Source organism: Montipora capricornis, chromosome 9, assembly GCF_036669925.1.
Source record: "Montipora capricornis isolate CH-2021 chromosome 9, ASM3666992v2, whole genome shotgun sequence".
Classification (NCBI taxonomy): domain Eukaryota; kingdom Metazoa; phylum Cnidaria; class Anthozoa; order Scleractinia; family Acroporidae; genus Montipora; species Montipora capricornis.
The window spans coordinates 39942535-39955425 of NC_090891.1; the positions used below are offsets into that span (position 1 = coordinate 39942535).

The 12891-nt window shown below is 43.2% G+C and overlaps 1 protein-coding gene across 1 annotated transcript in view; it reads right to left on the reverse strand.

Annotated features, from left to right (window-relative positions):
* Positions 1-2257: 2257 nt before the first annotated feature.
* LOC138015497 (TBC1 domain family member 1-like) overlaps positions 2258-12891 on the reverse strand; it is a 31015-nt gene continuing 20381 nt past the window's right edge. Inside the window, exons 13-18 of the mRNA XM_068862562.1 lie at positions 12722-12880; positions 11776-12020; positions 11000-11159; positions 8771-8808; positions 5969-6142; positions 2258-5849 (exon numbers count right to left, since the gene is read on the reverse strand). Coding sequence (XP_068718663.1) covers positions 5298-5849; positions 5969-6142; positions 8771-8808; positions 11000-11159; positions 11776-12020; positions 12722-12880 — 1328 coding nt within the window. The 3' untranslated portion in view covers positions 2258-5297. The remainder of the gene's footprint in view (positions 5850-5968; positions 6143-8770; positions 8809-10999; positions 11160-11775; positions 12021-12721; positions 12881-12891) is intronic.

Genomic DNA, 12891 nt, shown 5'->3' on the forward strand with positions numbered 1-12891 from the left:
CGTAGTGGTCACAGTAGTTGTGGTGGTCGTGGTGGTCACAGTAGTTGTGGTGGTCGTGGTGGTCACAGTAGTTGTGGTGGTCATGGTGGTCACAGTAGTTGTGGTGGTCATGGTGGTCACAGTAGTTGTGGTGGTCATGGTGGTCACAGTGGTCGTAGTGGTCACAGTAGTTGTGGTGGTTATGGTGGTCGTGGTGGTCACAGTAGTTGTGGTGGTCGTGGTGGTCACAGTGGTTGTGGTGGTCATGGTGGTCACAGTGGTTGTGGTGGTCATGGTGGTCACAGTGGTCGTGGTGGTCACAGTGGTCGTGGTGGTCACAGTAGTTGTGGTGGTCGTGGTGGTCACAGTGGTTGTGGTGGTCATGGTGGTCACAGTAGTTGTGGTGGTCGTGGTGGTCACAGTAGTTGTGGTGGTCACAGTGGTCGTAGTGGTCACAGTAGTTGTGGTGGTCATGGTTGTCACAGTAGTTGTGGTGGTCGTGGTGGTCACAGTAGTTGTGATGGTCGTGGTGGTCACAGTGGTTGTGGTGGTCACAGTAGTTGTGGTGGTCATGGTTGTCACAGTAGTTGTGGTGGTCGTGGTGGTCACAGTAGTTGTGATGGTCGTGGTGGTCACAGTGGTTGTGGTGGTCATGGTTGTCACAGTAGTTGTGGTGGTCACAGTGGTCGTGGTGGTCACAGTAGTTGTGGTGGTCACAGTAGTCGTGGTGGTCACAGTAGTTGTGGTGGTCGTGGTGGTCACAGTAGTTGTGGTGGTCACAGTGGTTGTGGTGGTCACAGCAGTTGTGGTGGTCGTGGTGGTCACAGTGGTTGTGGTGGTGATGGTGGGCAAAGTAGTCTTGGTGGTCGTGGTGCTCACAGTGGTCGTGGTGGTCACAGTAGTTGTGGTGGTCACAGTGGTTGTGGTGGTCACAGGGGTCGTGGTGGTCATGGTGGTCACAGCAGTTGTGGTGGTCGTGGTGGTCACAGTGGTTGTGGTGGTCATCACAGTAGTTGTGGTGGTCATGGTGGTCACAGTGGTCGTGGTGGTCACAGTATTTGTGGTGGTCACAGTGGTCGTTGTGGTCTCAGTAGTTGTGGTGGTCATTGTGGTCGTGGTGGTCACAGTGGTCGTGGTGGTCATGGTGGTTATGGTGGTCACAGTGGTCGTGGTGGTCATGGTGGTCACAGCAGTTGTGGTGGTCGTGGTGGTCACAGTAGTTGTGGTGGTCATAGTTGTTACAGTGGTTGTGGTGGTCGTGGTGGTCACAGTGGTCGTGGTGGTCACAGTAGTTGTGGTGGTCGTGGTGGTCACAGTCGGTTTGATGGTCATGGTGGTCACAGTAGTTGTTGTGGTCGTGGTACTCACAGTAGTTGTGGTGGTCGTGGTAGTCACAGTATTTGCGATGGTAATGGTTTCTTCTCTACCTTGTACGAAGGCACAGGACCCCGTTTAACTCGACACACTACAAACACTTCACGATTTCTGCAGAGTCCTTCCTTTCTCGTCGAGTTAAGAGAGGCTCCTGGGCTATGCTGGCCGGGTGTATGGAACGTTAAAGAACCCACACACTGTTTGCGAAGAGTAAGGCGCCGGTCCACTCTTAAGCGTTTTCAAATGTAACGATCGAAAACGCAGTGCGCGATCCGCTTCCACACCCCTTTTTTCGCAGCGTCCACACTAGAACGCTCGAAAACGCTTAATGACATGCTGGGTCTTAGGGTGAAGAATATGTGCATGCTCGGAAGAAGTACGGCTGCGATATTTGCGGCATTTCCCGCCTAAACGCATCGAAATGTATGCGTTTTCGTTTGAAAACGCATTGGTGTGGACATGGAGTGGCTAGTATTGTGGTCTATCTGGATGGATTGGATTGAAAGGCTCCAGTGCAAATGGTACGAAAGACAAAATACAGCCCCAAGTCACGACATTTGCCGGGTGCTAGACCTTCACTTACAAATTTAGCGGCAGGAAATGACCTGAAAGCAAGAAAGTTTCTGGCCAAATTCAAACCTGACTTTTAGCCCAAAACGAGACACTAAATGTCCCTATTAATTCAAGGGTTACCTGAATCACCAGCGGAATATGAGAATAACGTTCGGTTTTCCGGTTCCATCTGAGCACAATCTCTACAGAAATTTGCGCGCTATGAAACTTCTGCGACTCAGTTCTAACACCCTGACAAAGACCGCTGAATTGTTTGGAAAATGATAGGTGCTATCCTTTTCTTTCACCTAACTAAAGCTGGATAGTTAAAAAGAAAGTGAAGAATCAGGCGTTGAAATCAATATTCTTTATTTCCAATCATTTTGCACATCCCTTTCTAAATCAGCATGATGATACGATCCAGACTTGATAGCATTAAAATTTTAGTGGAAATACTTACACTGCAACAGTTAAAGTAACAGAAATAAGGCACAAACTGGCAGCTTCATCAAATCAACTATTTGCAGACATAACGTCGACTTGAAAAGTGGTTAAATTATTCGACCAGCTGCAAATCAAAAATATATTCCATCTTCAAAAAGAATATGTGCGATATCTTTCTTCTTTTTTTTTACAAAAGGTTGCATTAATAAACAATTCCTTTAATTCACATTAATTATAGTTTAATTCGCTATTTAACATTAATCGACCTAGTTTAATTAACAAAATTACCGCCTGTGTAACAGGCGAACTATTTCCTCAAATGAAGATCACAAAAAAAAATCTTCCTAACTATTAAGTACACAGAGCTTCACCCTTGTACAACAATTTACTTTAATACCACAAAAAAATGAGCATTCGGTTCCTGCCCACCCCTCCCCCCAAAGCTTTTAATGGAAAGTCACGCAATATCTTTTGTAGACGTTACGTGACAATCTCACAACGACTATTCGCCATTATCAAAAATACCATAATACTCTCTGTTTGTCCCTCCAAAATTTTGCATAAGCGTTGTTTTAATTTTCTCGACTTACACTGGTCCTAAGAGATGCAAAATTTTGGAGGGACAAACAAAGAGTATTATGGTATTTTTGATACTGGCAAATTAAATAGACCTTTGTGCAGATACGGCGGCCATTTTGATTTCTATTGTTTCGAAAGACATTATGGGATGCTCAGGGGGCCAATTGATATGTATTTGCCCCCTGGGCATCCCATAATAGCTATTCGAAACAATACAAATCAAAATGGCCGCCGTACCGGTAAAAAGGTCAATTGGCAGCTGTTTCGTGTGATGACATTATTTCACTACCAAGATGAGATTGCTTTTTCAAAGTGCACTGTTATTCTGATTTTCGTTCTCTCCTCGGTATACGTAAAATATGAATAGGAACAGATGACAGTACTATATAAATTATTCCTGTCTTAATTGTTGTAGTCTGAGGTATGGAAGGAGACACTGACAAACGACACGGAGTGTTTCTCGAAGGCGACCGAACACAGATCTCTTAGGAGAGGGGTGGGTTACAGAACGTACTAAAACGAGGCTCTAAACAATGAAATGTTTCAAGGTCGACCCTAAAACGCATTCCAAATTCCCGTTGGATCGGACAAAATGGCTTTAAATTACAAAGCACTCTAATCTTGATTGAAAATAACGTCATCATACGAATGACCAATTAATCACAACCTTCTAATTCTCCTTACAGTCAAGCGAACGGGTCGCCGGTGTGAATAAAGAAAATGACCAGCCAGAAGAATGTAACGTCCGTACACAAAGCGAAGTTTAGTGTGATCAATGTGTGAGGTATGCATTGTGCAAATATGTATCTTCTTTCTCCGTAGCCAATAGCAACGCGGGATTAAGCGTGGGTCACCATGGCAACGTAAAAATAGAGGAAAAATACAATATACGGGTTTGGACCCACATGAACTGCTCCGCCATTTTGAAAACTATCTTCCACACGTCTCTGCTTCTCAGCTTCCTTTGATTGCAACTTTGCATGAAACGTCTGATTAAGAGGTGGCGTCGAAAACCGTGAATATGAAGTTTGATGAATGGCAGATAAAAGGTTATTATAAGGTCTAAAAGCAGTTCTGGCTGTAACTGAAAAACCTTGGTCTGACTAAATCGTAACAAACGGATCAATTAATTTTTGAAGGAGAAAGATGACACACATTTTGCACCGGACGAGAGAAAGGAGCACAGGTTGCAATGCTGTAAACAATTTACTCTTAAAAACTTGCGAAACCCCTCCCACCCTCCCCCCAAAATTAATGGTCCGCCCCTATCATTTAACTAATCGAGACTACTCGAAAGTACAATTTTCAAAGCTGCAAATGGGACATGATGAATTAGTCTTGATTTTGAAGTTGTGAAAATACACAAGCCGGCTCTGACTTACCGCCAAACGACGCAAACCGTACATACAGCCATTCCCCTGAATGGAACTTAGCAGCACATTTTGTGCGATGTTTTTCTCCTAGCTCCTCGAAAACCGAGAGCTTCATAAATTTTTCCCTTCTACTTTCTAAAAAAGGGGCAATACATCGCTGTTATTAGTTAGAGCTTGAAAACCCAAAAGGCGTGTTCCGCTTGATTGCTGAAAAGCATGGTGTAATGAAGATCGACATTCCGTCAAAACACCACTGATGCAAAGAAGTCAATCACAAATATTTCAAGTGAAAGATGACGATACCCAAATGGTTCACACTTGAAAAACCACGTGGTCGATTTCCAAGCTCAGGTTTTCCTGTTGCAAACCCTCTAACATTACTGATGGCTCATTCTTGTATTCTAGATGTAGGAAACAACCAAATATCTACAAAGTGTTTACACTTTAAATTAAGCACCAGATTTTTGAAACCTTCATGCAAAACTGGCTCTTCAAAGAGAGCAAAACTATCACAACTGAAATATACAAAATACTTTCGACTATGAAAAAATTAACAAGAAATCAAGTTCGCACATATTATCACCTTTTCAAATGTGCACAAAAACTTTTCCAAGCCCTTTTACCTCTATTAAATACGACCCTAAATATAATCTCGAAAGAGGCAACACGCTCTTTTACAAAGGGAGAACATTTTCAATCAAGTATGTGGGTTACGACTGAGTACAGAATATTCAGACCTCACAAAGCATGTGACATGCTCGTGTAAAAGGAATATTGGCATGTGATATGCAAGAATGAAAGGAATCGCGGCACGCGATGCATTTCCGACTGCGCAAACTTACACCACTTTTTGCTAAATCAAGTATCCCTCTGTGTAGGATGAACGAATATTTAATTGTAAACCCTACCGACAATGTGATCAAGCTCCCCAAAATACAAGAACACCCTATTTTTTACTACCCAGAGCCACTGACAACTACTTTAATCAACCCGGGCTCATCTACTAACCACCAGATCTTCGCACTTGTCACTAAGAGGCGGAGTGGCACCATTTGTCCCAGGCTTCCCTTTACGAAATTCGTCTGAATCGGCTTCTACATCGGAAAGATCATCGCCACTGCCGATATGCTCAAAACTGTCCGTGTTTTCTTCGGTAAAACTTGCGTTCATTTCGGCACAGGTCGGTTTGCAGTCGGCGAGTGAATTAGTGATCGTTTCTTCTTCGTCCACTTCGGCTACCTCTTCCGCCACGTCACCGTTGGCGAGCACCTTATCTTTGAGTTTTTCAAAGTTTCTCTTCAGGGAATCGTTCTCGGCTTTCAGAGATCTTATGTAACTGAGAAGCTCCGTCTGGTTGATTTGCATTGTGCTGATTGTGCTCTCAAGCCCGTGAATTGTGTTCCTTGCACAAGAGAGCTGCTCATTCAAATCTTGTATCTGCTTTGTCTTGATGACCAATTCAGCCTCGAGCGATTCCACTCTCTCGCTTTCAATCTCTTCAAAGGAAGTAATGCTAAGGTCTTCCTCCTTTAACACGCAATATTCCACCTGAAATTAATTACTTCGTACTGAGTAAACAAACATCACGGGAGTCTACTAACTGCGGGGACCGCAAAAGTTAATTAAACAGTACCTAACGACATCGCTAGCACAAATGTGTCACTTACTTCGTAAGACTCTAGATCTTTACTAACATCAAGAGAAAGCGCTTCTTTGACCAGCCACTCAACATTTTGTTCCGCAAAAGGAGGCACGGAGATTTTTATAACCTCCACCGCACCTTCCAGACCATCACTGGATACCAGCTCTTCTTGGCAAGAACCAAGCAACAGCAGGATGACCTATGAGAACAAAACATTCAAGAAAAGCCATCAGACATGCGTTGGGAGTGACACCAGGAAGGGATACGGCACACCAAGTGTTCTTCTTTCAAGTGACAAGCATCCATCAAAGCGTTCCAAAAACAAAATGAAGGAGGACTGAATTTAGTTCTGTAAAATAGCTGCCGTTCTGTCAAGCTTGAATACTCGCGGCTGTTGAGTTTCACTATAACGCCTGGGACACCATGGTGCCGGGTTCACAACTAATCCACAACGACATGGTTTGGAGCCGTGATCACAGTAAACCCAAGCTATTTTCCACAGAGGCCCTAAGGACAAATTGTCCCCAGTACCACGCGACTCTTTACAACCCCTAATTTCAACGAGCCGGTCTCAGTATTCGCCCTTGTCACACGGCGGTCATATTTTCCCGGGAGACCAAAAAAGCTTTGTTTTACCACTCCGAGCCTCACCCCCATGGTTTCCACTGCGAGGCTTGGCGTGGTAATCAAAGCTTTTTTGGTCTCCTGGGACAATATGGCCGCTGTGTGACAAGGGCGAATAGGATGCAGTTTTATTGTGTTTGAGGTCTCGTCACAGGTTCGAGGTGTGAGTTTTTTAAAAAACGTTCCTATTTCGCCAGTATTTATGCTATGAGAATAAAATAACTAATTTTAATGCTCCTTGAATGTAGTTTTGCCGGAGTCCAGAAAAAAAAAACAGTCCTTCGTTTGAACGTTCTTTTTTTCTACGCAAGGCTCTCAAAACAAAAACAGGTTGTCCTATTCTACAGGCTTAAGCCACAAGAGATTTCAAAGTATTTGCCACAAGGCTCGGTGTCCTTTGTTCTCACAGGGGAGTTATTCCCCTCAAGAAATCCACAGTGCAAATTACAACACGAGCCAAACTACACTTAAATATTCAACTCAGACCATGACAATTTTGTTTTCGCAATTTTCACGCACATGGATGTAATTTAAGTCCCTAGAGACTACACATATTTGTTTCTTTACAAATCTTCATCAAGCTGTTTTGCCCACATCTCAAACAACAGTGCATTCTCTAGAAAACCTCACCAATGTGTAAAATAAGCATTTTATCGGCCTTTCACTCGGGGATATCAGATTTATTCACCTCTGGTTCCGCCCGAGGTCGCAGCCCAAATGCGTTTTGCATTGTTAACCTTCTATCAAATTGAAAATAGCGCTTTTGACTGGGAAGCTAGACAAAGTATGGTATAAAATCAACTCAAGTCAATAAATTGAAAAACGCTGACACCGTTTTGTACATCGAACTGTAATGAAATAGCCCTGAAAATTTGAGCTGAATCGGACAAAAACGTTTTTACTTGTAGCTCTGTAAAAGGGTGACTCTCAGACAACATTCTAAAGCCGAGACGTTTCCATGGTCAACTCACGACTTTGCGGCGACAATGTAAATGTGCTTTTTCGGGGCTGGACGAACTTAAATCTTTTACAAATCGATACTTAAAGGGTGCGTTTTTTGGAAAAATTGACATTCGGATTCTTGCATCCAAAAAAAAAAACCCAAGTCTCTCAAAACATTCAACAACTTTCAATCTACTTGGGCCCACCTAGTGAATTAATACCAAGTATTTTATAACTATTGATACTATTAAGACCGTGCGAGCTGAGTTTCCTTAGCGTTTTCTTCTTCTTCTTTTCTTAGCGCTTTCTTCCTGTCAATTAGCATTGTAATGTAGAGCTTTTATGGGTTGTATTGTTTGTATTGTTAGTATTGTATGTAAGAAGACAAGGATGACTGTTAGTTTTATCGTTAGGTAATGTTGTAAGGGGAGACTGTTAGTTTTATCGTTAGGTAATGTTGTAAGTGGAGACTGTATAGCATGTATGCTTATTATTGTAAGCAGTGTATGTATTGTAATTGCAAGTTGGTATAGTATTAAAAAAAAAAAAAAAAAAAAAAAAAAAACCAAGCTTGGCCAGCGGTAGTCTTGTGAAGATACATATTCCCGCCATTCGCGTGAATCATGGCGAGCAGTCAAGGTAAGTTTCCCCTGCTATTTTTTTCCTTCAATGTACCCGAAATTTAGAGAAAGTCGTAACTTTTGCCCACAACTTTAATTTGATACAAATTACATTAATCATGCCCGGCTGAAAGTGGGCTGTCACGCCAGAGAAATCCGTTTTCAGATCCTTCGTTTCTTTGGGAACGAAGTATCCGGGTGATCAGAGATCATAAATCCAATCTTGGATTCTTCCTTAGAATCGCACCCTAAGTCATAATGTTTATATTTCTGCAAAAAAAATACTATTTTTAAAAAATTTCATATTATCGAAGCAATGACGAGACTTAAAGACGAGAATGCATTTTTTCCGTTGTATACTTTTCATGCCAATAGACCTGTATCACTCAATGTCCAAAGAAAAGATTTTGTTCATCTCACATCTCATTCAGTGTGAGGCTACTAGCAGACGTGCAAACACAATGCAAAGACAAAGCCTTTATTCCCCGCGGACTCCAAAATGGCCCCCGAGTGATAAAAGTGTATTGTTTTCAAAACAATCACGAGAGACATGTGTAATAGCTGTGCCCTGACCCAAGTGTCCAGTTTGCCTGCAAATATCGTGATCAATCATAAAGAAGCCATATCTCTTCTAGACTAACCTTGAATAGCACCTCCACCCCTTGAAGGAACATCATATCTGAAATAACAAAATAGGCAATAGTACGCTGCTGCTTTGGACAACACCCGTTCTATTTGATAAGGGTACAATGTGATCCGGATAAGAATCACTCAAAAAGTAACTGGGCACGCAAGATAAGTTTACAATGCAACACATGCAAGAACACGTGTAAACTTGCTTCATTCAGCGAAATCAATGCTTTTGCCTTAGTTGAAATCACTCATCAAGGGAGACAAAAAACGGCCCCAAATCAAAGATTTACCGGTAGTTCCCTTGTGAATGAGTGGAAGTTCAACAGCGAATTTCTTAGCTTATGACACGACAGAGGAAAGAGAACCCGCCTTCCACCAATGTGTCCCGCGGGTTCGATTCTCAGATTCGGCGTGATATGCGGGTTGAGTTTGTAAAACCGGAGTACCTCTAAGACTACAGAAGAGCACTAACAAAAGAGACCTTTAGCAACGAATTTTTTGGGTAATACCGCGACCCGCGAACTTCGGGAAATCACGTGATCTTCTCCTTGCCGTCACGTTTGCAGTCTGCGGTTCGAGTTTCAACTACAAGACACCGTTCTTGCGGTAAGTGTTCTCACGTCCTGTACACAACCTCAAATTTAGTCAATTCACCTCGTTGTCAGGACTAGGACGGCGAAGAAATGTACCAAAATGCAAAACGCACGTGCAGAGCGTGCAGAGCCTTTGTTTTTGTTCATTAATTAAGCCCATTGTTTTGTGACGTTTTCGTAGCCGTCGTCGTCATCTCGTCGTCCTATCGTAAGGTCCCTCGTATCAACCCACATATGGATATCCTGGTCCACATTAAAGGCCGAGACACACTAGGAGATAAGTCGCTGCGACACGTTGCGGGGACAAGTTGCCGCAACAAATCGCCTTGTGTGCCACGGTTAAAATTTCATGAAAATCATTGTCGCTGCGGCAGAATTTTGTCGCCGCGATCAGTCGCACGAATTCAAACCAGTTTGAATTCATGCGACTTATCGCAGCGACAAAATTAGCGAAAGCAGCGTTGTCGCATCGTCTGTACACTTCCGGCAACAAGTTGCTGCGACAAAATATAACTGAACCAATGAGAGAGCGTCATATGGTCAGCCATATTGAATTAGAAAGCTACTTCACATTCCCCCTCATACGAGATCACTGCGAGTGCTCCGAACATGTGTCGTGTCGCAGTGCCTTGTTTTGCAAGTAGTACACATGGAGCAACTTGTCGCAGAGACATGTCGCTGCGACTTGTCGCCTGGTGTGTCCCGGCCTTAAAGGAAGAGGGGCCCTCTCAACATTGTAGAAAATGTTTGCCTTCCGTTCGAATCGAGTCTACCACAAATCACACGAGTAATAACATTTATTCAAGAATTACCGCTCGGTCACTGATCACTCTTGAGGTCTGGCCAAACGCTCTCAACATTTCAAGGCAAAATCTTGCAACATTGTTGCATGATGTTGAGACATGTGTTGAATGGGCTGGCCAAATGCACTCGACATATCGCAACAGGGTGGCCAAACGTACTCAACATGTTGTGCCCAACAATGTTGCAAGATGTTGCGTTGAAATGTTGCGGGCGTTTGGCCCGGCCTTTATGGCAAAAACTGAGCCGCCAGTTTCTCTCCTTTCATTAAATCCTGGGATTACGCGTCCGCGAAAAAATGTCCGGAATCCAAGCAAAAATGATTAGATGACCAACAATTACAACCACGGATTATCACTGACATTGACCTTAAACCTTGCGCGTCTAAAATGAATGAACACGGCCAATGATAATTTCCGACTACACTGGGTTTACCAGTTTCAGGACTTGGACTCCTTCAATTTGACTACTGTCTGTTTTGCTGTTACGTGGTCTCATCGATCAGTAGTCCATTCATAAGATTACGTCAAGCCGACCATATTGCTGAAGGAAAAGCCAGACCATAACCCCGGGAACTTCGTACCTCCTCTTTTCGACTAGTGTGTGGGATATTTAACGTCCCACGGACTTATTTTAAGACGCTGAGTTTTAGTCGAACTCACGACCTCCCGCATGGCAGCCCGGTGCTCAACCAACTGAGCCACCGGTGCGCGGTATAAGACGGCGACTACGGTAACTCAGTACGGAAAGTGACTAAAATTGGGATTTCTCTACTGAATTTTCAGGTCAAATCTCTACCTCTCAGCGAAGAGTATCCCAGCTACGAGGCTCTTTAAGACTCACCCAAGACTCGTGCAACAAAGCCTACTGGAAAGTGTGACGCAAAGAGCGTGAGGAACCATGGCGCTGCATAAAGTGTTGGCGTGATTTCATACTCCAAAAGAAACTCGTAAACGGGTTTGTAGTAATCATGTAAGAGCCGTGACAGCATGTAAAACTGCGTCTGAAAGACAATACAGAAAACAACTTGAAACACAAATGAGTGCCGTTATTACACTCTCCTGTATTTCATTTTCGCAACAACGATCTGAGGGTGGCTCTGTCTACACAAGCGATTTTTGTGCGGCAAGTTTTTGGTGACAAATTTAGTTTGCTCATGTGGATGAACAAATCTGCTCAGATTTTATGGGAACAAAACCTGATGCGTCTGCATGAACACTGTAATCACAAATGCTTGAACTACATTTGATTACGTAATTTAAGCGCAAGGGAAAGGAGGGTGGAAGAATGAGACTTGTGAGTGAACGAACACAAGAAAGTAAGGTAGCAACAATCTTGGACCACCCAAAGAGGCAGTGATCGGCAAAACTGAGCAAGACTAAAATGGAATGCAATTGGGGTTTTTGAAAACTGCGCAGCCCAACAGTCCTTCAAAGTTTGTCTCTTTGTCTGTAACTTCAATTGTGTATGCTCGCCAGCATCGACAATTTTTGTCACGAAGCTTTTAGTCAGTGTGTTGTTTAAAAATAGTTTCTGGGTGAACGTTCAATTGCATGGCGTATACGAGCGAAGAAATGGTAAAACTGCACAAAATAACTTCCGGGATGATGTTTATTCACCTGTAATTTCTGCATATCAGGTTTGTACTGCATCCGAACCTGCAGAGTGTACAAGATAAACCTCAGCGTGTCAAACGCTTCAGCTTCTTTCATATGCATCAACAGGATCCCAGCGACGAAGCTCAGGCCCTGACAGTATCCAACTTCTTCGTCCAACACGGAGTACGCTTTGAGGACATTGAACAAACACAGCTGGCCCCGGCCCAGCTGTGCAGCAAAATAAGGATGACTGGGAAAAGTGCGACCTTGAAATGAAAAGAAAACGTGGGGATGAAGCAACAAGGGTGGTGTCTTTTTGACTAAATTAAATTCAGTAAAAACCTCATATGGGTCACATCCAACGAAAAAACAAAGTGTATGAAGATAACACATGAAACACATCCTCTTCGAATTTATGGCAAATCCACAAAATTAACAGGTCCTGGTTGGCTTGATAAGCTCTTTTTGGTAGGGCACTGCACTGGTAATAATTATGACTCACAACTCTTAGGAAGACCATTTGTATGATAGGACTTTCGTGATTAAATAAAGAGTTCTCTTTCGGTATCAGATGTGTCACTCTCACTGCAGTCCGCATCCGCAGTCCGGCTTTCAATCGTCACCTTCTTTCATTTTTAAATTCGCTGGGAGCCGCCAACTTGAATACGTGTGACGAGTTGTGGATGCCCTAGTGTCCTGACGCAATTATGTATATTGTCAAGAGAATATGAGGCAAGAAAGCGAATCCCCATATTTGACCTGAAAACCTTCCTGAAACTAACTGGAGCTCTTCAAGAGAAGTAACTCCAATTCAAGTTAGGAAAGCGTTTCTTTTCGAGTGGTATTCCTGTTGAACTTTTCAAAGTCAGAGGATGGTATCCCTGTGTGGCTAAAGATGACTCCTAACACTATGCTAGCGCCAGTCTTGCAAATGTCAACTTCACAATCATCAAATAATTATTCTCACCCAGATCAATAAATATGGAGTGTTGGTGGCTGGAAGACACTTCTTTGAGCTCTTCATAAGATTTTTGCCTCCACAGCTCGTCTTCTTGGGGTGGCGAGTGAAATTCGTGCTGTTTGACCAAAAATTTCCAAATTTCTCCCCTTTTAGCCTTTGGCACGCCTTCAAAAAAA